The sequence below is a fragment of the Arabidopsis lyrata genome, assembly GCF_000004255.2.
Source record: "Arabidopsis lyrata subsp. lyrata unplaced genomic scaffold ARALYscaffold_8, whole genome shotgun sequence".
In the NCBI taxonomy this organism is placed as follows: domain Eukaryota; kingdom Viridiplantae; phylum Streptophyta; class Magnoliopsida; order Brassicales; family Brassicaceae; genus Arabidopsis; species Arabidopsis lyrata.
This window is the reverse complement of record NW_003302548.1, coordinates 20,394,175-20,416,540: the sequence shown is the minus strand read 5'-3', so window position 1 is coordinate 20,416,540 and position 22,366 is coordinate 20,394,175. Positions and strand designations below refer to the sequence as shown.

At 35.6% G+C, this 22,366-nt stretch overlaps 8 protein-coding genes across 14 annotated transcripts; 3 read left to right on the top strand and 5 right to left on the bottom strand.

Moving 5' to 3' along the window:
* The first annotated feature begins 276 nt into the window (after nucleotides 1-276).
* On the top strand, nucleotides 277-1,491 carry LOC9302555 (40S ribosomal protein S20-1). The gene is made up of 4 exons (XM_002866437.2): nucleotides 277-295; nucleotides 393-527; nucleotides 778-891; nucleotides 1,148-1,491. The coding sequence occupies exons 2-4, from the start codon at nucleotides 410-412 to the stop codon at nucleotides 1,288-1,290; spliced, it is 375 nt and encodes a 124-aa protein (XP_002866483.1). The 5' UTR covers nucleotides 277-295; nucleotides 393-409; the 3' UTR covers nucleotides 1,291-1,491.
* Nucleotides 277-3,551, top strand: LOC9300858 (40S ribosomal protein S20-1). 2 transcript variants are annotated; one of them, XM_021030592.1, is made up of 4 exons: nucleotides 277-295; nucleotides 2,647-2,776; nucleotides 3,034-3,147; nucleotides 3,241-3,551. In XM_021030592.1, the coding sequence occupies exons 2-4, from the start codon at nucleotides 2,662-2,664 to the stop codon at nucleotides 3,381-3,383; spliced, it is 372 nt and encodes a 123-aa protein (XP_020886251.1). In that variant the 5' UTR covers nucleotides 277-295; nucleotides 2,647-2,661; the 3' UTR covers nucleotides 3,384-3,551. The 2 variants fall into 2 exon arrangements, with proteins under 2 accessions (XP_020886251.1, XP_020886247.1); XM_021030588.1 differs by lacking the exon at nucleotides 277-295 and adding an exon at nucleotides 2,434-2,541.
* A 150-nt stretch (nucleotides 3,552-3,701) lies between these two features.
* LOC9300857 (chloride conductance regulatory protein ICln) lies at nucleotides 3,702-5,416 on the bottom strand. 2 transcript variants are annotated; one of them, XM_021030573.1, is made up of 7 exons: nucleotides 4,980-5,416; nucleotides 4,780-4,903; nucleotides 4,470-4,581; nucleotides 4,322-4,381; nucleotides 4,165-4,230; nucleotides 3,968-4,062; nucleotides 3,702-3,887 (listed from the first exon to the last, which is right to left on the bottom strand). In XM_021030573.1, exons 1-7 carry the CDS (start codon nucleotides 5,144-5,146, stop codon nucleotides 3,816-3,818), a joined length of 696 nt encoding a protein of 231 aa, XP_020886232.1. In that variant the 5' UTR covers nucleotides 5,147-5,416; the 3' UTR covers nucleotides 3,702-3,815. The 2 variants fall into 2 exon arrangements, with proteins under 2 accessions (XP_020886232.1, XP_020886237.1); XM_021030578.1 differs by having other exon boundaries at nucleotides 3,968-4,059; nucleotides 4,980-5,414.
* A 1,120-nt stretch (nucleotides 5,417-6,536) lies between these two features.
* On the bottom strand, nucleotides 6,537-7,931 carry LOC9300856. The gene is made up of 2 exons (XM_002864735.2): nucleotides 7,575-7,931; nucleotides 6,537-7,429 (listed from the first exon to the last, which is right to left on the bottom strand). Exons 1-2 carry the CDS (start codon nucleotides 7,629-7,631, stop codon nucleotides 6,779-6,781), a joined length of 708 nt encoding a protein of 235 aa, XP_002864781.1. The 5' UTR covers nucleotides 7,632-7,931; the 3' UTR covers nucleotides 6,537-6,778.
* Nucleotides 7,932-10,135: 2,204 nt separating this feature from the next.
* Nucleotides 10,136-12,967, bottom strand: LOC110230989. Of its 2 annotated transcripts, none has more exons than XM_021035495.1 (5): nucleotides 12,768-12,967; nucleotides 11,925-12,684; nucleotides 11,440-11,629; nucleotides 10,810-11,011; nucleotides 10,136-10,456 (listed from the first exon to the last, which is right to left on the bottom strand). In XM_021035495.1, the coding sequence occupies exons 2-5, from the start codon at nucleotides 12,677-12,679 to the stop codon at nucleotides 10,335-10,337; spliced, it is 1,269 nt and encodes a 422-aa protein (XP_020891154.1). In that variant the 5' UTR covers nucleotides 12,680-12,684; nucleotides 12,768-12,967; the 3' UTR covers nucleotides 10,136-10,334. The 2 variants fall into 2 exon arrangements, with proteins under 2 accessions (XP_020891154.1, XP_020891149.1); XM_021035490.1 differs by having other exon boundaries at nucleotides 11,925-12,690; nucleotides 12,768-12,964.
* Nucleotides 12,968-13,254: 287 nt separating this feature from the next.
* On the bottom strand, nucleotides 13,255-16,067 carry LOC9300855 (AT-hook motif nuclear-localized protein 6). Of its 2 annotated transcripts, none has more exons than XM_021035514.1 (6): nucleotides 15,814-16,067; nucleotides 15,140-15,634; nucleotides 14,516-14,598; nucleotides 14,262-14,393; nucleotides 14,014-14,175; nucleotides 13,255-13,912 (listed from the first exon to the last, which is right to left on the bottom strand). In XM_021035514.1, the coding sequence occupies exons 2-6, from the start codon at nucleotides 15,567-15,569 to the stop codon at nucleotides 13,520-13,522; spliced, it is 1,200 nt and encodes a 399-aa protein (XP_020891173.1). In that variant the 5' UTR covers nucleotides 15,570-15,634; nucleotides 15,814-16,067; the 3' UTR covers nucleotides 13,255-13,519. The 2 variants fall into 2 exon arrangements, with proteins under 2 accessions (XP_020891173.1, XP_020891165.1); XM_021035506.1 differs by having other exon boundaries at nucleotides 15,140-15,617; nucleotides 15,814-16,002.
* Nucleotides 16,068-16,444: 377 nt separating this feature from the next.
* Nucleotides 16,445-19,735, bottom strand: LOC9302554 (65-kDa microtubule-associated protein 9). 2 transcript variants are annotated; one of them, XR_002331782.1, is made up of 10 exons: nucleotides 19,118-19,735; nucleotides 18,554-19,027; nucleotides 18,249-18,458; nucleotides 18,020-18,175; nucleotides 17,618-17,935; nucleotides 17,460-17,547; nucleotides 17,309-17,382; nucleotides 17,135-17,209; nucleotides 16,794-17,038; nucleotides 16,445-16,716 (listed from the first exon to the last, which is right to left on the bottom strand). XR_002331782.1 is itself a non-coding variant. In XM_002864732.2 (9 exons), exons 1-9 carry the CDS (start codon nucleotides 19,169-19,171, stop codon nucleotides 16,844-16,846), a joined length of 1,644 nt encoding a protein of 547 aa, XP_002864778.1. In that variant the 5' UTR covers nucleotides 19,172-19,735; the 3' UTR covers nucleotides 16,445-16,843. The 2 variants fall into 2 exon arrangements, 1 of the variants encoding a protein (XP_002864778.1); XM_002864732.2 differs by having other exon boundaries at nucleotides 16,445-17,038.
* A 91-nt stretch (nucleotides 19,736-19,826) lies between these two features.
* On the top strand, nucleotides 19,827-22,366 carry LOC9300854. Of its 2 annotated transcripts, none has more exons than XM_021015882.1 (12): nucleotides 19,827-20,329; nucleotides 20,419-20,556; nucleotides 20,671-20,827; nucleotides 20,916-21,015; nucleotides 21,101-21,183; nucleotides 21,257-21,326; nucleotides 21,406-21,471; nucleotides 21,550-21,597; nucleotides 21,682-21,728; nucleotides 21,804-21,909; nucleotides 21,977-22,056; nucleotides 22,135-22,207. In XM_021015882.1, the coding sequence occupies exons 1-12, from the start codon at nucleotides 20,158-20,160 to the stop codon at nucleotides 22,142-22,144; spliced, it is 1,077 nt and encodes a 358-aa protein (XP_020871541.1). In that variant the 5' UTR covers nucleotides 19,827-20,157; the 3' UTR covers nucleotides 22,145-22,207. The 2 variants fall into 2 exon arrangements, with proteins under 2 accessions (XP_020871541.1, XP_020871540.1); XM_021015881.1 differs by having other exon boundaries at nucleotides 19,830-20,329; nucleotides 22,162-22,366.

The following is a 22,366-nucleotide window of genomic DNA, read 5'->3' as shown; positions in this document are numbered from 1 at the left end:
CAAAGAATTAAATAAAAAACATTCATGCTTTATAAAAAAATAACTTTTTTTTTTTTTTATGAAGGATGGATACTTGTCCAATTAATTGGGCCAAAAAAATACAGAAGCTCATGTCATATTGGGCAATTATTGAGGATTCTCTTTATTCCCTTAAGTTATTGGGCTAAAAAAGCCCATAGTATTTTAGGTTTTTTTTCTTCGACGTCTCTCTTTTATATTTTAGGTCAAAACGAAAACTCTGATCCATTAAAGCCATCCGCCGCCGTCGAAGAGGAGCTTCGTTCGTCTCTCTCAGGTTCTCTTCACTTACCCAAATTATTCATTTTTCATGTTTACGTGAAGTTTTGGTAATCTTATGTTTATGTAATCGGTTGGCGTGTTTGTGAATTTTCAGAAGAAGCTGAAAAATATGACGACGTATCAACAACCAATGAAACCAGGAAAGGCTGGTTTGGAAGAGCCACTCGAGCAGATTCATAAGATCAGGATTACTCTATCCTCCAAGAATGTCAAGAACCTCGAGAAAGGTTTTACTTCTTTTCCTAATCTTTTTGAACAACTCTCTAAGTCTTAGAGAATTTCGTGTTTCACTAGTTTTAGGTTACCACTAGAGAATTTTGAGGCTTTCGTGTTTCACAATCTTCCAAATTATTGTTTCTGAACCATTTGCATTTAGGTTGTTACTTAGTGGATTCAAAGGGTAGATTTTGATTTGATGATTTGATTCAAATGATGCTGAATCATTGTTTTTGTTCATTTGCTGCAAATGATATGTAGTGTGCACTGACTTGGTTCGTGGAGCCAAGGACAAGAGACTTAGAGTCAAGGGTCCAGTGAGAATGCCCACCAAGGTTCTTAAGATCACCACCCGAAAAGCTCCTTGTGGTGAAGGTATAATTTTGGTTATCTCATCTTTTATTTTGCCTTGAGAATCACTATAGCTTAGGTTTTGGATTTATGGTTTTGGAACCATTCCTTTAATTACTTCAACTTCTGGAACAAAAGACTCTTTTTATCAACTTTCATTAGTGTGACTCTACTGGAGACAAGAGTTAAACGACTACTGATTTTGGTCTTATTCCCTGCGTGTGATTGCTCTGATGTTTGGATTCTTCACATTGCCTGAGACTCTATTGTTTTGTAACAGGAACTAATACATGGGACAGATTCGAGCTTAGGGTACACAAGCGAGTGATTGATCTCTTCAGCTCTCCTGATGTGGTCAAGCAAATCACATCCATCACCATTGAACCTGGTGTCGAGGTCGAGGTCACCATCGCCGATTCTTAGATCTCAACTTTTTGTTTCCTTCCTTGGAATTCTCTGCAAGAACCAACCAATTTTCTTTCCTTTGTTTGACAAACCAATGTTTTCTTGTAGCACAACCATAGTTCTTGTGTTTTCTTAGTTGATGAGATTTTATTTACATCTATCTATCAAGATGAGACCATAATTACGTTCTCTACTCTCAATTTAAGATCCTCTTTGATACCTAAAGACTTGATAGAAAAAGATTTTCACATGTGAATGCCATTTTAAAGAAATTGATGCCAAAATATCAGGTTTTATTTGTATGTCACATAAAATTGAATAATTCAACAGTGAATACATTTGAGTTTTAAATTGAGTTTTCGCATAATTATTGTAAACTTATAAAAAAAGCTAGACTTTTGTACACCTAAAGTATATGACACTACTTATAAAGAAAATGTGTATGCAGTTCATCACCATTGTCTCTTTATTCATTCCTCGGATGAGAATAAAAAGGGTTTAGGTTTTTATGTCAGTTTGATCATACAACCATGATCTTGTTGCTAACTTGTTTCGGTGTATAAAAATTTGTCTTTCCTGTTTTTGCCTACAAAATTCGATTTTCCCAAAACATTAATAATCGTTCGAACTTATGGTACAACAAGAAGATGATCCTCGTTAGGATAATAGGATGAAAGGCTGATCGCTAACAAGAAAATGATCCTCGTTAGGATGAAAGGCTTAACTTTCTCACACCAGATAGAATCTTCCACTAATTCACAAGATAAGCAAGCAACGACAACCTCAGACTCTGTCGGGATTGCGATAGCTGATAATTCGAATTTGAAAGATGCCTTGTGGATAAGGAAAAGGAATTACAATTTGCTTATGGAAAGAGTGAAGGTTAACGAAGTTGATAGCCTGAGTTTAAGTATTTGATCATCTTAATCTCTGCAGTGAATGTTTTTGTCTTGCTTAAATTAAAATTAGCATTCTGCATCGACAGGACAACATTTTATTTTTTGTCTATCAAAACATCTGATATCACCACCATAATCTCCTAAAAAATCCACAAATAGCAACTAAATGAACAGAAAGAATCCAAAATCAGAAGTCAAAAACAGAGCAAATATCGCTGTAGTTATTGGGCTATATATTGGGCCCAACAAGTCCATATAAATTAGGGTTTTCATATTACATAAAACGTCGTCTCTTAGGTTAAAACATTCGATTCCTTCCTTCCTTGCAGCAAAAAGCAATCCGCCGTCAAGCTTCGTTCGTCTCTCTCAGGTTCTCTTCACTTACCCAAGTTGTTCATTTTTCATGTTCATCTGAAATTTTGGTAATTTTTTAAGTTTATGTGATGGATTGGTTGATGCGTTTGTGATTTTACAGAAGAAGCTGAAAAATATGACGTCGTATCAACCAATGAAACCAGGAAAGGCGGGTTTGGAAGAGCCACTCGAGCAGATTCACAAGATCAGGATTACTCTCTCTTCCAAGAATGTCAAGAACCTCGAGAAAGGTTTGTTCTTTTCCTAATCTTTTTGAACAGCTCTCTCAGTCCTAGAGAATTTAGTGTTTCACTAGTTTTAGGTTACACTTAGAGAAATTTGAGAGTTTAGTGTATTTCACTATCTGAGAGATGTTCCAATGTATTGTTTCTGAACCATTTTCATTTTAGGTTGTTACTTAATGGATTCAAAGTAGAGATTTTGATTTGATGATTTGGGTCAAATGCTGAATCATTGTTTTTGTTCTGTTCCTGAAAATGATATGTAGTGTGCACTGATTTGGTCCGTGGAGCCAAGGACAAGAGACTCAGAGTCAAGGGACCAGTGAGAATGCCCACCAAGGTTCTTAAGATCACTACCCGAAAAGCCCCTTGTGGTGAAGGTATGATTATGATTATCTCATCTGTTTTATACTCTGTCTATGCATGTGTCTTCACATTGGCTGAGACTCTTTCAACTGTTGGTGTTGTAACAGGAACCAACACATGGGACAGATTTGAACTTCGGGTACACAAGCGAGTGATTGATCTCTTCAGTTCTCCTGATGTGGTCAAGCAGATCACTTCCATCACCATTGAACCTGGTGTTGAAGTTGAGGTTACCATTGCCGACTCGTAGATCAACCCCTACTTGTGTGGCTTTTCAAAGTCTCTTTAAGAAACAATCTTCTTTTCCTCCGTTCGTAACTACACTCCTTTTGAGTTGGATAAACAAATGTTTTGTTGTAGTGAAATTCAAGTTCTTGTGTTTTCTTAATTTAATAGATTTTGAAGATTTATATTATAATGGCGGTCTCTATTCTCAATTAAGACCCTTCGACCTACTTGATGATATAACTTCATGAAGTAGCCAACTTGCAATCGGTATTACTTCTCCTGACTTCAATTTGAGAGATGTATTACGTTAAAGATTAAAACTAAAACTATAGAATAGACATAATTTGAAAAGCAAAGTATTAATAACATAATAATTTTATAGTTTAGCATAATACAACTCTTTGATCGTTAAAATAAGACACAACAAGGTTTTCTGAGTACAATTGTGAACAGTCTAGTGATCTTTGGTCTCACTTTCATGAACCATCTCTTCAGCATCCTCAAACCTCTGATCATTGATTTGGAGCTGCAGAGGAGGATACAAAAGTCGATGAAACCAGCGTTTTTAGACCAAAAAAAATTATCGAAAGCAGATGTTAATATTACCTCAAGCATAGGCTGAGCAAGAGCTTCACCTCCATTGGAATGACCAATTACACTTGTCGGACTCTGAGATATTTGCCATTCTGCATCTTCATCTGCTGGTCAACAAAACACAGAAAACCATCACATTTCTTTCACAACATTCAAAATGAATACATTAACCCACTCTTGAATTCGGTCTCGTCGTATGAAAACACTACCTCCTCCACGAACATCCATCTGATCAGCACTAAACACCCAATTATGCCCACGGTCTTCTTCTTCTTCTGAAATATGCAATGACACCAAAAATGTAAATGGCTAGGGAACCAAAAATTGCAATTAGTAATTGTAGTAAACTTGTGATAATATGTTTACCTTCAACTGGTTCAGGATTCAGCTCAGCACACTCGCAGAATACATCAAATAGCGTCTCCACTTTTTCATAAGACAAGACAAAAGGATATCTGAGACTCTTATACAGTGAAACAAAAGATTCAAATAAGATTGCTAAATAAAAACTCACACTGGGAAGGGTCAGAAGGAACAAGCCTCATCTCTCTGATCTTTGATAAGTCCAAAACTTCAGTAGATGATTCAGTATCAGACTCATCATCCTCATCTTCTTCAATCTCAATCTTCAAAATAGAAACCACAAACTTAGCAAAATGAGAACAGAGAAGACTTAATCACACCTCTCACAAGCAATTGAAAAAATCATCAAACACATAAGTTCGTGTGTGTCTAAGAACTAATCAAAATCAACAAGACCAACATAATTCCCATTTTTAGATAGTAAGTCTAACAAAACCTAGAAAATTTCAAGAGTTCAATACCTGAGTATAGATACAAGGAGATGAATAAGCCTCAGGATCTCTAGAAACAGCGTGAAGTGATATCGATAAGAAATCAACTGCATAACCTTTAGCCATGTCTACATCGCTCAGCCAAATTAATTTCCTGAAATCAAACACCAAATTAAGCTATGACATTTATCCCAATCGAGAAGGAGTAGCTTTTGAGTGAATTTTGGTACCTGGAAGTGATGTAGAGAGTTCCGGGAGACTCAACGGGAAGGTTTCCGAGAGCGACGGCGACGGAAGTCTGAACGTGCATAAGTTCCTCGCCGTTAGCTTCGTCTAGTACCGGTTTTCCGGAGCCATCTCCGGTTCTGAGTGTGAAATCTCTTAGACCAACCACCATGTTTTCCGATCACAAAGAAACAATTGTTCGTTCAAAACTGAGATTTTCTCTGGCAGGGTTTTTCTTAGGGTTTTCTCAGAGAATCGTTTGTTCTGTTTACTGATGAAGAACATTACAAGGCTTTGGATATAATGGGCTTCGGTAAATAAGCCCATATAAACCATAAGCCCATTATGCTATTGAGATAAATCTCTCTGATGGTCCATTTCCCTTGATTTTTTTTTGGTTATAAAGGTTTATTTTGCATATTTGTTTTTTGACTGCATGTTTTTTTTTTCATTGAAGTTATGTTTGGTTGTTGATTAATGTTGTTTCGAATAAATTTTGTTATGTATATATATGAGTGAAAAATGTCGTGGTCTTTGAGAGTGATGAGGTGTGGGAGATGATGGATAAGGAAGAGATGGGGTGGTCATGGGGATAGGGGAAGGTTATGGGACATATGAAAATTGTGACAATGCATGTATTAATGAACGGATCATTGTCAACAACGACTCTTCTATTCAAATTGTTATCTATTTTTATTGTATAACATAATTCTTAACGTACATGTATGTCGGTTGATATAAATAAAATACATTCATTACGATTTGTCTACTTCGAAGAAGTAGTTAGTTTGGTGCCTCCCAGCTATGTGTACAAGCCTAGTTGAATTCATGACTTATAAGTTTAGGTCGATGAGAATTTGGATCCTATATCTATATATAAGTACTGTAGAAGATTATATATATATAGTACTGTGGAAGATTTTGTTTTACCTTTGAGCATATAGATTTGATTCAATGTTTTGAGTGTCGACTTTTGGTCGTTCCATTTTTCATTGAATCAAATCTATATGCTCAAAGGTAAAACAAAATCAGACACTCAAACCAATGATTAAGCGAAAAAACAAAATCACATACGAATTATATATAGGTCATCTTCATTAATAAGAATTACCTTTATATATATTTCGTCTTTACAGATTTCACTATATTCTTTTTGGTTTTATATTAAACGTAACGGTGATAACAAATAAAAAGATTTTTTTAAGGCAAACGAATACATGTCTTGAAGTAAATAATAATATATCTGTGTGACGTGCTTGTCGGTTTTTAATTAATTTTTTTTTCCCTTAGTCGGTTTTTAATTAATAGGGTCAACAAAAAATTAGCTCAACAACTCAATATTATACGTCTACATCTATTTTGAGAATCTGTATAAGACAGCTAAATACATACGATTACTTTAATGTTTCATTATATATTAGTTTCAGATGCCATCTTCTCATGCATGTGCATTTTTATATATTTTATTTGCTAAACATCCAAAATCTGAAGAACAACAATGCGTGCACATATGCTCAAGAAAAGACACACAAAAAAAAAAAATATCCAAAATCAGAACGAAATTTAAAACAAAACACATCTTTTCATATTTACACTTACAAAAAAAAAAGTCATTTACTTGGAAAAACATATAGACTTTCTTCACTCTTCTCTCACCACACAAAACACTCCAATACCAATCAAAACTCTTATAATTACTAATACAAATAACTAATTAATCTTAATTCTTACTACTTTCACTCGTCTGAACCATCACAGAGGTGATCTTTGCTCTAAAGTACCCGATAATATAAGAGATTTAAACTTAAGCCTCAATAATGGCTTCTCCTCTTGGAACCCTAACCCTAAACACATGTTCCTCTCCAGTGCACTTATCAACCTTCACCACCCAACGACTCTTCCTCACTTGCTCACGATGGTGATTTTTCAACGTCATCTTCTGATTGTCGTTGACCCTCGTCACAAGCAACCCTTCTCCTATAGGCAAAAACTGCGTTTTCCTACCATCGCTAAACCTCCACGACCCTCTCGAAAACGCGTTATAACCCACCACAACCGCCATACCGCTTCCACCACCGGTTCTAGCGTTTTCTGCGTGATGATTAAGGATCTTTCTAACGATCTCTTGGTGGTTCTCGAGGTTACAATCCACGAGAACGAAATCTGCTTCTCCGAAATGATCATTGATTAGAATGTCGTCGTTAGATTCTCCGACAACGAATTGTATCTGATGAATCTCTGATGGTTCCAACATTTTCTTGGATATGATTAGTTCTTCAATGCCGCGTAAAACGCATACAACTTGACCGCGAGTTTGGTTGGCTGCTGAGATTAGGGCAACGAGTATGTCCGCGTTTGCTGCTCCGGCGCAAGCCACAGCAATTTTTCTGGCGCTATTGCCGGCCGCTAGGGCTGATATGAATTCGGCCACGTTTGGTTCTTTTGTCCTTTGATCCTGAAAATGCATACAGAGAGATATGTTAAAATGTGACATTAATTCAAGAAATAAACTAGGCAAACAATATTAACTAATCTTTTATAGTAGTTTGAAACAAAACCGGTAAATTTTTTGGTTTTAATTAAGAATAAAAAACTCTTACCGTTTTCAATGTACTAAGATAGGCTTTTGTAGCATTCTCAGCAGACCAAAAAGCCATTTTTCTTTTTAGATAATTTGAGAGTCTTAGAAAGAAAATCGATTTTCTCTCAATCTCTTGCTTAGGAAGTTATGAAGTTGTTAATGTTGATTTTGGTTTTAGGGGTGAAGGTTCTTTATTTATATAATGGGAGATTTGTGGATGGGACAAGATTCACACAGGCTGGTCCAGTATCATGAATAGTTTCTTATTGATATAAAGAGGAGGAGAAATTGAATAAATTTGGTCAAGTTGTAATAGTATCCTACATATGTATACATTACGGTATATATCTTGTATTTAAAAAGTGGATTGTCTCATTGTCGAGAGACCTTAGCTATTGTCACTGTTAATGTTCCTTATGATCTTAAAATTGAATTAGACTATGTTCAAGGGTTCTTCATAGTGGCATTTAATAATTAATTTTGAAATGTGCATCACAATTCTTAATCAGAAATGCTATAAAATATTTATATTGGCAAAATATACGAGTAGGAAAGGGCAATAACATGTAAATATGTAATGGTTCTAATGATTCATTTTTTTTTTTTTTTTTTGCATTTAGTGTATGGCAATGAAAGTTAAAGGTAATTTTTAACCACATGTTTACATGCTAAACAATGGTAAATATATATTGTGTAATACAATCATAGATACAAAATGAAAACTCTTTAAGAAAATCAATGCTTAAAAGTTAGTCATTAATATAGATGTCGGAACATGCATACATGCATACACACAAAAACTATTTACATGTTGATATGATAGATAGTTTCAACGCTAATTAGCCAAATATGATTAGTTTAAACTAATTAGTAGAAAAGGAGAGATTAATTGAATTAGAAGGAAAAAATGAGCTGTAATGTCTAGTGCAGCAGGGGCAATGGAGATCTCAATGAGATTAAAAATATAAAATAAAAGTTTTTTTGAATAGTGCAACAAAAGAAGTGAATTGAGATTGGTACACATCTTAGGGACATAGAGAACATGGGTCCATGTTTGTTCTGACAACAAGCCTACAGTTTTTCTTACAAGATTAGATTCTCGATTTCATAAAACTAATCAGCCATAGAACGTATACGGTTTAGATTAATGGATAAATAAATATATTACGTTCTTGATTGTACAATCTAGTGACCGTCCTCTCTCGTACGGGTTTCCATGAAGCTTCATATACACTTAATCTAATTATGCATTAATCATTGTGGAAACCAAGACTAGAAAATTAATGTTAAGCTTATGGTGAAACATATCCACTCTCTTTGGATTTAGTAACGGATATATAATATGGGTTTTGGCAAGCGTCCGACTATATATAAATATAACCCGTTAATCTTATTGTAGAGAACATTAATCGATTTATACTAAATACTTTTAAATCGACATCTTATACATAAATATATATCGATATTATTTCGAATAGGTGGTGATTGCTACTAATGAGATGCAGTTACAAAAAGATCAAGAAGGATGCGTTGAATCCAAAGGCACAAAGAGCCACAGTGTCCCATGCTGATAGATATGATTCAGAAAAAAATGTTTGAATGGTTTTGGGTTTATTGAGACATGTTCTTGCAATTGATGAAGATATATCAGTGCACGATGCTTTTTCCACTTGAACTAGTTTCATGCATCTGTCATTATTATTGCTTTATAGTACCCTATCAAGATAAGGGTAATGAAAGGTTAAATTGGGCAGACGGAACTGGTCCAAAGCTCCGAAAAGATTTTGATGTGGTTCAAGTTTTCATTTAGTGTGAGATATTGTGGTCCAAGTGCAACTCGAAACTGTTCCTATTGGTTGATTTGAGATTGTAGATTACGAACAAATAGATAAGAAAGAAAATTATAAATAGTTTGCCATAAAAAACATAAGAAAATAGCATAATAAATATTTAGAGAACTTCTAATTAAGACATCCGATTTCATATATATTTCTGGTCCGACGTTCAAAATACCTTAGGGCTTAGAAATGTTAAGATCGTATAATAATACCTAACCTAGGTATACAAATTTAAATAGCACAAAACTTTTAAATACGTACGTGTAGGTATAATTGGAATTCGATGCATGCACTACTACACATACATTATAAGACATTTTGAAACCGTAGACGTCGACATGAATCCTCAATAGTCTTTATCGTCGCGACATACTTCAGAAAAGTCTTAAAAGATTGTTTTTTTCGACCAAGATCAAATCACCGGATCGTATACATGTATTAAAACTAAATCTTGAATATTGTAAATGGGATGTAATCATGTAAATAATTCAAAGATTGGGATAAAAGAATGGATCTATTCAATGATTTCATGGTTGATGAAAAATAAAATCCATACTAAAAAATAAAGAGAACGTGGGATTGGGATAATGTTGAGGTCTTGAGGAGGAGACAGCGATAAAGAACAGTGAGTGGCTACAGATTCTGCTTCGACCATTCCAGGAGACATCATCTTTTATTAGTGTGTTTTTTTTTTTTTTTAAATGTCATGGGTGCTGATTTATCTTTTTATTTTATATGTTTCTTTGAATATATTAATAAATATGAAATTACCTAAAATACCAAACATTAAATGCTAATGGTGCAAAGGTAAGTTGGGTCACAAAACAAGTTATCAACCCAAATTATAAAATTGTAAGCCCGTTAATGTGATATAGCCACCGTCGACGCTTCCGATCCACACCACCAACGTTTCCAAGCTTCCAAACACCTCATTTTGGTAATCACGTTTGCTTGCCAGCTTTCAGACATTCAACGCGCCTCTCCTTCCGCTTCTGTTTCCGCTTCGACCTCCGCTTCTGGTTCCCGGGCGAGTAACGCATCATCTCCGTCGATACCATGCTTCCTAGACAAAGACAACCATAATTTTATTTTAGCTTTGCTAAACGTACCACAACAAATATATAAAGCTTCTCTAAATCATGTTTGACTTCTTCTCAAATGATTAAGGAACCTTAAACATAATAGAGAATTCTTATAATACAAGACCATGATTCTATTCAAACAATAATGGGTCTTAAGATTATTTGAACCTCACTGATAAAGTTAGAGAGAGCTAAACGAAAAACAAACGCTACCCATCTTATACTATTCAACTTAACATCAAACAAAAGCAAAATAGAATCAAACAAGAACACTCCCATCCTGATATAACCATTGATGGAGTCTGGTTCTTATGAAATCAGGGAAGGATCTTACGGCGACGAAGCGGGGTTTCACGCTTAACATAGATCTTCTCCACATCGTTGAGTGGTCGGCTTGATCCATCTGGAAGACTCATAAACTTCCAGCCACCTCCGGCTCCACGTTTGCCCTTAGCACCCAATTTCTCAACCGTGATTTTCCATCCATCTGATGAACGCCTCCTACTGTACTTGTGGCACTTCACTTCTCCCCTCCACTGGTTTAGAGAGCAAAAGGTAAAGAAACGTTTGTTATCACCGAGGAGAAATGACCAAAGAACGTCTAACAACTCAGCAAGAACTCAAGCAGGAAAGCTGATGTTATATATCAATCAAATGGCGTGGATCTATCAAACAAATAACCTTGTAAACAAACCCAGGCAAGTAGCAATACCATTATTACTTTCAATCTTTCTAAGGCAGTTCCCCGAGAAATTTTAGCTATGCCTTCCAAGGTTGATCTTACAAACTACCAAATTTAGAGTAGAGGGTGCCAAACTTGCATCTAGTCTCAAGTTTTCATTCTAAAGTTGCAAGCAGGTCACTTGATAATTAACATATGGATGTGAAAATGTCACAATAGACAAAATGTAGTATTGGTTTACTAAGTCAATGCATACCCAAGTGGGCAAAAGAAGGGCCTTACTTTCATTTTGTTGAACTCAAACTTTCGGACAAATTCTTCATAAAGCATGTCATCCTCTTTCTTTGAGATCTCATAATGGACTTCATCCATATCTTTGATTGTACCATCCCATCCTTCTGGCATGACCTTGAAGTCGGGTTTGTAATTAAGTGAGGCCACATGAAATTCCCGGTCATGCGAAATGAAGAACCTGCATGATATATTAATACTAGATAAGGGTTTAAGGAAGACGAAGCCACATATTCCGCAACCTATCCAAGTTTGTATCATGATCGCTCACTAACAATGCTACTGGCAACACTAACTACCTTAATAATCTTAAGATATGGAAAAAATGGCAAAACTTAAAAAAACTATTTTGGCCATAGAGAAGACTAAATAAAAGTGAGCACACACAGTTACTCCATCTCAATTCATGTAAAACTGAAGTAGCATTATACCAAGGTATGAACAGAAATAATAGTTTCCAATGTAAAGTAACTTACTCAGGGTACTCATCAAGCAAACGCTCAACAGAATCATCCAAGGGACGACCAAGCTTCCTCTCCTCTTCTTCTTCATCTTCTTTAAGAAAAAGAATGGCGTGAACACGCTGCCTCATAATCCTATAATCCTTAGCAAGCCTCTCAACCGTATACACCTCAGGGTTCTCTTTGTGCAATCTATACATCTCAGTCTTCTCAGAGTCCTTAAGATAAGACCCTCTAGCTCCAGGCTCTTTCACTTGCTTCAACAACACACTGATCTCCATCATTCTCTGTTTAATGCCATCAACAAAAGCCCTGCCTTGCCTATTATCTTGCTCAATCTCTTTAAGCATATCATCATACTCGTTCATTTCATTAACCAAAGCAACTTCCTTTGGACCCAACTTGCTCATCACATCACCCGAATCAGAAGCGGTGTTATCAGAAGAAGGATTCGCCGCGTTCTTCTGACGACCGACGGAGACACCATCAAAATGCTCCTTAGTTAAACCAGTCGACCACATAGATTTATTATCCCAATCAAGATCATCAGATCCTGTACCACCAAATGATCCTCCTGTTGCAATATCCCAACCATTATCATCGCCTCCAACTCCATCAGATCCTGATTTTGCAGAAAATGCTCGATTCGTAGCAGATAGTAAGAATTTCGATGAAGCGGAAGCGTTCTCAGTCAGAAACCCAGACGCTCTCGTGCTAGGGTTAAGCGAAACCGAGGAGAGACGAGAAATGATCCTACTAAGGTTATACATTGCTACTGATTCTGTAAATAAAGAGAAGATCTAGTAACTACCCAATAAGCAACTAAAAACGCAGACAAAAAGTTCGAATTTTTATCACCTGATGGATACGATAGAGCGATTGTTAGTATCCTACGAAGATGAGAAGTCGAAAGTCTCCGATTAATCGGAATAAATGGCGTGAAGAGAGTCACGATGAAGACCAACGGAGGCCAGTAGCGACTGCGATAAAGGAAAGGGAAGGGTTTTGAGAATTAGCCAAGAGTTTTTATTTATTATTTAGCCCCCTTTATTTCCTTATTTGTTATAAATGTCACCTAATAGTAGTTTTCGTTATGTTTATGCTCCACTTCCTTTGTTTATTGACTTTTTATTTGTTACAATTTAAACCCTGAATCCACTGAAACTTGGTGTTTTGCTGAAGCAAATGTTAAACTTATGAATGATTTAATAACGTAGAGAATTATAGCAATTCGAAAGAAATGGACTTTTGTAACAAATAAAGAATCAGGTAAGATTTTGTATCAAAAAATTCATAAACTTTTGTTTGTAACGAATCTTATGAATGGGGTAACTTTGCACGAATGTGAAGCATATAACAATAGTCTTACTAAATTTTAATCCCAATGACCTCAACAATAAGAACATCGTTTAGTCTATGAATTCGACATAATTAAATCTAAACCGATCACAGAGAAAGAAAAAAACTGCTAGAAATTAGAAAAAACACTCAAAAGAAGAAAACCCTCACACAACTAAGACAAACCTCTAAAAAACCAAAGAAAAGCTGAATCCTTTAAGCTCCCTTCCTTTCTACACAAGAAAACTTTCTGACTTTAATCCGAGAATTGCTCAACCACTAAGAGATTGGCTCCTAGTATCGCCCGAATCATCATCTTCACCACCATCGTCGTCTTCATGTTCGTCTTTGTTAGTGCCCGTGTTCATATTCCCGTATCCGTGATAGGGCGGTGTGAAATTGTTCATAGTTGAATTCTCGTTTTGGAAAGAAGAAGACATTTGAGCCATCGGTCTCACTATACCACCACCGTAGGGTTGTTGTTTCGGCTCCTCTACGGTCGCTGGAGAAGTTGAATTCACAGTGGTTATGGTGAAAGTAGGAGGTTGTTGTTGTTGCAGTTGTGGTGGTTGTTGCGGTGGTGGAGCAAAAGCTTCCATAACTCGCGGTTTCTTCTTCTGATTTTGTTCTGCTTGATGCATCACAATGAAACTTCCCATTACCACCTGTCACAAATTATAAGACTTAAGGAAATTTCTGCGAAAATCCGAGTTTTCTATACTCTGAATCTGTAAATATGTTTCATTATGAAATCAAATTGTGTCACCTGAACAGGACCGGCTGCTATAAGCATACCGGCAAGGCCACCACCGAAGATTTTGCCATTTGGTCCAGCTAAAGAAATGCTCATCCCACCAGTCCGACCTTTTGTTCCTCCATTCTCAGTAGGCATAAAGGAACCAGATAGCGATAGTATCTCAAATCGACCCTTAGAAAACAAAAAGACAAAACAGTTTTACTCGCGAAATATTTCGAAGCGAGGTATTAACTAAATTTGATTCAATGTTTTGTTACCTCATATGTAAGAGTGCCACCTGCATTGGTAGGCTGACCAAGAGTGACATTAGAGATCGAACCAGTTGCAGAAAGAATGCAGATAGCTCGAGATCCTTGTTGCGAATACGGCATAACCTTCATTGTTACATCCTGATCCAAAAATAAAAAGCAATTCTCAATCAAAGACAAACAAAATCCAATATCAAAGCTTCAGTTACGGCGTTGAAGAAAGAAAACAAAAGAATCCTCTGTCTCTGTGGGCAATTTATTACCTCACCGGCATTGACAGTAAATTGATGGGTTGTAAAATTTGCACCCACGTAACATGAGAGCCCAGGAGGAGGAGGAGTAGGAGCTGCAAGAGATAGTAAAACAGAATTTGCATTAGACTAATCAGCTAATTAATTAATCCTAATCCTCAAGCAACTTACTCAATGATTCAAAACAAAGACCAACTAACTTGCAAGAACATCTGAATCTCTTTTTATTTACACAGTAATTATAACAGATTTAACCAGATAATGAGAAATCGTAAGATCTGCTAACCAACTTTTAGCACAACTAAACACACTTATCTTCTAAGATAAAAAGGAAGAGACAAAGATTATCCTGTCTTTGTTTTTTTTTTAAAAGAAAAAATCTTCTTTTTATTTCTGTTTTTGTTTGGTCAGCATCATCAGATTCCCTTTCTCTGTCTCTAACTGGTCTGATTGTAATAGCTTCTTCAGACAAAAGTGTACCCAGCAAAATCCAGTTATGTTGGTCCCACTTCCCAACATCTCAAAATCCACACAACATAAAATCACTCAACAAGAAAACCCAAAACCCAGATCAGATCTTGTCTCACTGAAACCAATGCAAACAGTTCAAACACAAAGATTTCAACTTTTAATTACCTGGACTTCCATACTCAAATTTGTGAGATTTCTTGACGAATTCAAGAGGCTGATGCTGCTGCTGAGCTTTGCCTCGTTTCCATTGATAATCTCCAGACAATGGAATCGAAGATGAGATTGGAGTTGGAGACAGAGTTGGTCTCGAAAACCTAGGGTTCAGGCTTCCATCTGGTGCGTACTTCCTCGGTCTTCCTCTCTTCTTCTTCGTCGGATCTGATCCGGTCGATGCTGCGGCTGAGTCAGGAGTCACGGTGGCTGGTACCGGAGCCGGAGACGGAGCTGGTGGAAGAGGCAGAGGAGACACTACCGTCGTGGGACTCACGAATTGGAGAAAGCTAGGGTTTTGTTGAAACTCTGTTCTTGGAACCAAAGCTTCATCTTCCTTAACTGTGACGACCCCACTTGGACTTATTCCACCCTTCTCCTCCATTTTCTTATTACCCACAAATTTCCCAAAATTGCAAAAAAAACTCTGCTCCTGAAATTCACCAAACTCTGATTACCACACACACAAAAAAAAAAACAAAAAAAAAAAAAATTGAGCTTTTTCAGATGAATAAGAAGCAAAGGTTTCTTATTTTTCTTCTTGTACTAAGTAAGAACAATAAAAAGACAAAGAGATATGAAATAGCTCAAAAGGATCAAGGACAGAGAGATTTGAGTTTTAGATTTACTTTTTCTTCAACAATTCTGCAGCTGAAACCCAACACTGTAGCAGAGAAATGCCAGAGCTTTTTCAATGGAGATTAAACCTTAAAAATCCCAAAAATTACATGCAATATCCCTAAAAATTTCACAAGAAAAAGAAGATAAATTTTCTCTCTTAGACGAATGAATTTTAGGGTTTTTGCAAAGAAAAAAGGAACCTCTAAATAAATAAAATGGAAAATTTCAGGAAAAGAAATGATAATATATAATAAAAATATCATGTAGACAGTTGTATTATTTAATACGAATATTAAGGATTTAATTAGTTGAAAATCGATATAATAATTACAAAAATCAAAGTATTGATTTCGGTTTAGGGAAAGATCCACGTCCGTCTTGGAAATTTAATATTTCTAATTAAATAAAACGGAAATACGAAGAAAAATAAAGTGAAATTTCAAAAAGAAAAGGAAAATAAATAAAGAATACCAAACTTCTGACAATCTCCTTTGTCTTTTTCCAGTTAATCACTTTTGAAGTAAGGTTGACCAAAGATAATTGCTTTGAATACCAATACTAAGACCAATTAAATTTCTAAATAAGCTTAAGATTTAGATTTATATCTCATGTAATAATAATAATTGTAATAAGATTAACTATGCGTCAAAGTTTCTAGATGATGTTAATTACAAAATCAACTAAAAGTATTTACAGATCATGAAGAGAACAAACTTTAAAAAGATGTTAGGAAAAAATTGTCATTGGTTTTTTTCAGCAAGTACATTGGTCGGTCAAAGTCAAACTAATCTTTCCTCAACACAAATCAGTGTATAATACACACTTGGATCCAATCATCAGTTTTGAGACCTTCTCTTTGAATAGCAGGTTCTATGAGAATGTTGTTTCTCTCTGATCTCTTGTCTCTATGGCTGCATACTCACATAAACGCCATTGTATAAGAACTATACTTGTACAGAATCTGTGTGTGTAAGATAGAAACTATTACCAGTTTGATCTATTTAAAAGACTGTTTTTGAAATCGTTGCTCAATCTTTTTCAGCTATGGCGTGATAGAGGAGTAAAATATTGATTCGATTTTGCTGACTGAGGCGAATCAGCTCGAGGAGTATGAGGTGATGAGACAAATCTCTTGTTAGTTGACACTTTAAGACCCTTTTTCGCGCTTTGAGGCTTCGTAACATTTCCTTTGTCTTGCTCTGATATCACTTGACCCTGAAGTTTCTTCAGATCCTGTAAACACCAACATCCAACAAGCCTTGTTCTTGGTGATTCTTGGAATAATATAACATTTGATTTATTAAAAGATCATTTTCAGGTTAAAAATACCCTCTTTCTGCGGCGTTCTTGTTCTTTCTCTTCTCTGAGTTCAGAATACTCCTCGAGCATTGAAAGTAAACGATTCTGAATGAAGAAAATCAGATTAAAAGATCAAATGAAGTATATAAAAGAGAAAAGAGAAGAAGAGGGGGTTTTGTTTGAGAGAAGAAGACAAGATCATACACCATCAAAGAGAAACTCAGATTCTTTCTCTGATTCCCATATTGTAATCTTGGAAGCTAATGCTTCAACCATAGCTAAAAAGAGTGAAAAAGTTTTTTAGTAAGATAAGCATTCACCAAAATAACAATGTGTTGGGTCATTTATAAGAAACCTGGAAGTTTATTAACAAGTGCACGAGCTTTCTCTGCGCGTTTGAGGATTAAATGAGATCCTTTTCCAGCGTTGTATCGGTTTTCATCCTATACAAAAATCATAAGTCATCACAAAATGTAAGAACTGAATATTTAATGAACAAGAAAAAAGACAAACCTGATTATACTCTTCAAGCCAGTTCTCTTCCTCACAAGCATTCAACCATTTCTCAGCTTTTTCAAGAATCTCTTTTCTGCTTAGAGCTTCCTCTTTCACTTTCCCAGCTCGATATTCGATCTGTTCTAGTATATTTTCAGGGTTCACATCTCCCGATTCAATGGCTTTGATTACATTCTCAACCGCAATATCTTCTTCTTCTTCAAGCACTATGTGTGTTCTTCTGCATATCTCTTCAAGCTCTGACCTTTTCTTTAGAACAAGTTCTTTCATTTTGCTCCACTTCAACTCCTCCAACCGACACAGCTCAGCTTTAACCTTTTAAACATTAAAGCAATCTATCAGCAAAAAAAGTCTCAGAAAGCTTACATAAGATTTGATGTTAAGTTGTTGTGAAGGTACCTCTTCTAGCAAATCTATAGAAAGACTATTTGGTTTGGTTATTTCAGAAACAGTAGCCGCTATATTACATGAAACATCCATGAACTTTTGTTGTTCTTCTGCTGGTGTATCCATTAAATTCCAAAACTCAAGCATCGTTGTCACGAGATCTTGGAGCTGTAATCCATAAAAGAGCTTAGATATAAGAAACAAATAGCAGAGCTTTAAAGATAGTAAAAATTTAACTCACTTCTTGCATTCTCTGTATCTTTATCTCATGCCAGTTCTTTATTGATAAAGCTAACTTGTCAAGTGTTTCATTACTTATACTTCTTGACCCTTCAGATTCTACTAAACTTGGGTGAATCGTGGTGACAGTTTCTCGAAAATTCAAACCGAGAACCGAACAAAGCGATTCGAGAGTTTTTAGATGATCTTGAATCTGTTTCACCCGGTTTCTCTGAGCCAAAATAAACAATAGAGTACATTAGTTAACCTTTTGATCAAGAAATGAAATCATATTTTATAAGATAATTGGTAAAGTTTGGAAAAAACCTTCTGTTCTTGAAGTGTGTAAAGCTCTCTATGTAACTCTTCAAGCTTTCTAAGAGATAAATCGGATTCATCAACCGAAAAATCAGATGAACAAGTACTCTGATAAGATTCTCCATTAATCTCATCTCTTACACATCTTATATCTTCAATTACTTGAATAAACTGTTTCTTCCTCTCTGATTTTCTTTTTTCCATTTCCTCAAGTTTCTGAAGAATCTTTACTAACTCATCTTTCAAGCTTCTCCCATTTTGTTGATCAGATTGATGTTGTCTTCCAAGAATTGGTGGCTCGTCCATTACAGAACATATATCAATAACTCTTGCTTCTGAATCAGCAATCTCTTGTTTTATCCGAATCCTCTCTTCTTTAAACTTTTCGATTTTTCGATTGTAGACTTCTCTGCATTCTTCTTCGATTTCAATCAAAACCTTCTCCCTTTCTGTTTCAGTTTCTCCAACCTCGTTCCATATAATCTGCATCAGAAACAGAATCCACATCAAAACAAAAATAGTTTTGTATGAAACAAAGAGCATTTTCTTGGAGTTGAAGCAATCATCACAAACCTCAAGTTGTTGTAGAAGAGATGCACAAGTTGATTCGATTTGAGAGTTGGACATTATTTATCTCCAAACTCTGCAAATACATTCAAAATTCCTCCACATTCGTTATCTTATTCAAGCCTATAAAAATGGTCTTTTTCTTCTCCTCAATAGGTTATTTCTTTTCATTTTCTCAAACGACAGCAAATTCTGAAAGTTTCAATTTTTAGAAAACACATGAACTCTGTTTTTTTTTTTTAAATGATAATCATTTTAATTGCTGAAACTTTAATTTCTTCTGAATTTTCCTGGAAAAAGGACGAGACTCTTTACCTGGATTGAAGGACACAGCCGTTGGTTTTTCCTTGAAAAAAAATTCGGATAGAATTTAGGAAACAAAAAAAAATTATCTAGTCAAGAAAGAAATTACAGGTAAGTCGTTAAAGTAAAAAAAAAAAAAAAAAAATTACAGGCAGAGAAAGAAGTCAAGAACGCTTCTTTCCTATATTTGTTTTCTTCCCCCTAATCTTTTGTAATCTCTCTTTTCTCCCCTAAAAATAACTTTTTAGATTTTAGCTTTTTTTTGCTTCATGATACATAGATTTTCGTTGTCCTTTTTACGTTTAACAATAGGAAGATATACAGGCCAAATTTATCGTAAACAAATAAACAAACACAAATGGATGAAGAAATTTGGTGTTGTGGTCTGAAAATAAAACGGAGGTTTATTTTGTGATTTTCGAAAAGTAAAGAAGCAAATTGAGAATACTAAACAATATGAGCTGTTATTGTTGTTATACATCCCGCGCCAACTGAATTTTAGGGCCGTTACCTTCTCTCTCTCTCTCTTCTCTTCTTCTCCACAGGAAAAATTAGAGCTCTCTTCTCATCGCCATTTTTCTCTCTCTCTCTCCTTCGCTCTAATTTTCTGGAGAAAGTTTCCAGAGATTCTCCCATTCGAGGAGGAGGAGGGAGAGAAGGAGAGGGGACATTCACGATTCGATTGATGCGAAACGCTCCTACTCGATTCCGTCGTCTAAGATCGGAATTATCGAGGATCGATTATGGTTCCGGAATCATCATCATCAATAAGTTTTTCTGGAGATGATTTCGAATTCGATATTGATTTCGAATTCGATGCACCGAGGTTTTATGATTTCTCTAGACCAGAGCTTGATTCCGAGACTGAAGAAATCGAAACCTGGTTTCAATCCTCTGGAAACTATCCTCCTTCACGTAAGATAAGAACACACTCAATTTCAACGATTCTGTTTACTATAGATTTTCTGTTGAATATTTATATGGCTTTGTGCTAATTATCTCAGCTTTTAGCCCAAAATTCAATTGGAAATTTGAGCCGTTTAAGCAAATTACAAATACCATATCAGACTCTAAGCCTGTGGAGATCATCGAATCCTCCTTGGATACCGATACCGGTCTGAATGGCAAAGATAAATTCAACGGTAATGATTCTGAAATCTTGGTTTCTGCATATCATTTTTTACTGGTTAGGCAAAGATAATGATGCTTCAATGCAGTTTTGAGAGCTTAGTTTTATTTGTTGTTGTTGTTGTCAGGGTTCATATATTACAACCAAACCGTTAAAGATGTGTCCAATACAAAATCGAAATCTAAAACCAAACCAAGTAACTCTACTTTGACAAGACCTACGGCTTCTTTGCTTGCAAGGCAGAACAAACCGTTAGACATTTACTCTGTTCAACTTCTGACAAGGTAAACTGATGCACAAACCATTTACTATGTGAATTTGCTTTTTCGTTTTCATTCTCGCTGGCTTCAATAAGTGGTTTTCATGTTTCAGATGTCAGAGGTCTTTAGCCAAGTTTGGTGAAAACGTATCACCGATCTTAGTCTCTAAATTACAAAACCAAGACACCAATAGGCAAAAAATGGAAGCTAAGGTGTGTTCTCTTATGGATTTTTTATTTGCTAATTCTAGATATCTTTTACTGCTAGGTTCACTGAGCCTTTGTATTTTTCTTTAAGGTGGCTCCTGTTAGCAGAAGAACCAAACTCACTGTTCCAAAGGAACCGAATCTTAGAACTGCAGAAAGATCTGAAAGGCACAGGTAAATGACTCTCTGTGTTAAAAATGTTTGTTTGATGGCTTTCTTATAACATGTTTTCTCTTGAGAGTTTCAGGTCTAAGGTTAACTCAGAGACCGAGCAGATTGCGACATCAAGTTCTAAAAGACACATTAGGAACAAAAATGTACTTATTATCTTTTTTGTTTTCACTCTAAGTTTCTTCATTACCACATTCTGAAGCTTATGTTTTGGACTCCCTGCAGATTGCTCTGGAACCTTCTTCAACATCTTTGCCCAAAAGTAATACACCACGGTCCAAAGATCTTCAGGTATAATGTATCTTCCAACAGCTACTACTCAAAAGTGTTAATATCGTTCCTCATCCGTTAACAGAATTTCTGCATCAGGCATTTCGTCTAAGAACATCACTGAGAGCAAAGGAACGCTCTTCAAATGCAAGTCTCAAATCTCATTGTTCTCTTTTTCGATTCTTCGCCTCCATGATTACATTTAGTTAAATGATATGTCTCACATTGCAGGCTAAAACCGATGTCATACAAGAAAATGATGCTACTAACTCCAGAACGTTAGTGCAATTGCTTTGAAACTTCATTTGAATCATATTTTCCTAAAACGTTCTCACACACCACATTTTTTGCAGACTAATGCCCATTGATTCCTCAAAAACTAGGATAGTCAAAGAAAATCACAGCAGAAAGATAAATTGCCAAGTGTATGAATCTAAAACTTCCCCTCTAGACCCAAAGGTAATACAGTTTTTTGTACTAAAAATCCATGGAAATGTCCTTTTTTACATCTTCCTTTTCTTGACAGAGATCAAGCAAAGGAAAACTCGGTGAAGCAATCCGCATCGAATATGGAAATCAGAGCTCTTGCAGGACAGATATTAACAGGTAACTAAAAAGCAATCCTTACTACAATCTATTCAAAGCTCCCATAGTTCAAAAAGAACAGGCCATAATAGATATCAGACACCATTGATTATATAATTTGAACAGGAGCCTGGATTTATGCCGGAAGTTCGACTCACAGGAAGTTGCAAGGAACCTAATCACTGCTTAATCTTCACCCTGAAGATGTTCTTTCATGTTTTATACATGTAACACACGCATTCCTATGTCTATATATAAGTAAACATGTATACTTGTTTAGATATATGGATAGAGAATGAGATTTTTTAATAAATTTTTCGTTGTTGGACAA

Bases quoted from the DNA above. Each gene is read 5' to 3' on its own strand.
- LOC110230989 (XM_021035495.1), bottom strand. From the start codon at position 12,679: ATGTATAACCTTAGTAGGATCATTTCTCGTCTCTCCTCGGTTTCGCTT. The intron at 11,012-11,439 runs GTAAGGCCCTTC...TCTCTAAACCAG, and splicing joins TTGAGTTCAACAAAATGAAA to TGGAGGGGAGAAGTGAAGTG. The intron at 10,457-10,809 runs GTAAGATCCTTC...GTCTTTGTCTAG, and splicing joins TGAAACCCCGCTTCGTCGCC to GAAGCATGGTATCGACGGAG.
- LOC9300857 (XM_021030573.1), bottom strand. From the start codon at position 5,146: ATGGTGGTTGGTCTAAGAGATTTCACACTCAGAACCGGAGATGGCTCC. The intron at 4,904-4,979 runs GTACCAAAATTC...GTTTGATTTCAG, and splicing joins ACTCTCTACATCACTTCCAG to GAAATTAATTTGGCTGAGCG. The intron at 4,582-4,779 runs GTATTGAACTCT...TCTATTTTGAAG, and splicing joins CTCCTTGTATCTATACTCAG to ATTGAGATTGAAGAAGATGA.
- LOC9300854 (XM_021015881.1), top strand. From the start codon at position 20,158: ATGGTTCCGGAATCATCATCATCAATAAGTTTTTCTGGAGATGATTTC. The intron at 20,330-20,418 runs GTAAGATAAGAA...TAATTATCTCAG, and splicing joins TGGAAACTATCCTCCTTCAC to CTTTTAGCCCAAAATTCAAT. The intron at 22,057-22,161 runs GTAACTAAAAAG...TAATTTGAACAG, and splicing joins TGCAGGACAGATATTAACAG to GAGCCTGGATTTATGCCGGA.
- LOC9300856 (XM_002864735.2), bottom strand. From the start codon at position 7,631: ATGGCTTTTTGGTCTGCTGAGAATGCTACAAAAGCCTATCTTAGTACA. The intron at 7,430-7,574 runs GTAAGAGTTTTT...ATGCATTTTCAG, and splicing joins ATCTTAGTACATTGAAAACG to GATCAAAGGACAAAAGAACC.
- LOC9300855 (XM_021035514.1), bottom strand. From the start codon at position 15,569: ATGGAGGAGAAGGGTGGAATAAGTCCAAGTGGGGTCGTCACAGTTAAG. The intron at 14,176-14,261 runs GTAACAAAACAT...TTGTTTTCTAAG, and splicing joins GTGGCACTCTTACATATGAG to GGTCGATTTGAGATACTATC. The intron at 13,913-14,013 runs GTGACACAATTT...AATTTGTGACAG, and splicing joins TAGCAGCCGGTCCTGTTCAG to GTGGTAATGGGAAGTTTCAT.
- LOC9300858 (XM_021030592.1), top strand. From the start codon at position 2,662: ATGACGTCGTATCAACCAATGAAACCAGGAAAGGCGGGTTTGGAAGAG. The intron at 2,777-3,033 runs GTTTGTTCTTTT...AATGATATGTAG, and splicing joins TGTCAAGAACCTCGAGAAAG to TGTGCACTGATTTGGTCCGT. The intron at 3,148-3,240 runs GTATGATTATGA...GTGTTGTAACAG, and splicing joins AAAAGCCCCTTGTGGTGAAG to GAACCAACACATGGGACAGA.
- LOC9302555 (XM_002866437.2), top strand. From the start codon at position 410: ATGACGACGTATCAACAACCAATGAAACCAGGAAAGGCTGGTTTGGAA. The intron at 528-777 runs GTTTTACTTCTT...AATGATATGTAG, and splicing joins TGTCAAGAACCTCGAGAAAG to TGTGCACTGACTTGGTTCGT. The intron at 892-1,147 runs GTATAATTTTGG...GTTTTGTAACAG, and splicing joins AAAAGCTCCTTGTGGTGAAG to GAACTAATACATGGGACAGA.
- LOC9302554 (XM_002864732.2), bottom strand. From the start codon at position 19,171: ATGTCCAACTCTCAAATCGAATCAACTTGTGCATCTCTTCTACAACAA. The intron at 18,459-18,553 runs GTTTTTTCCAAA...ATTTTGGCTCAG, and splicing joins ACACACTTCAAGAACAGAAG to AGAAACCGGGTGAAACAGAT. The intron at 17,936-18,019 runs GTACCTTCACAA...AATGTTTAAAAG, and splicing joins CTATAGATTTGCTAGAAGAG to GTTAAAGCTGAGCTGTGTCG.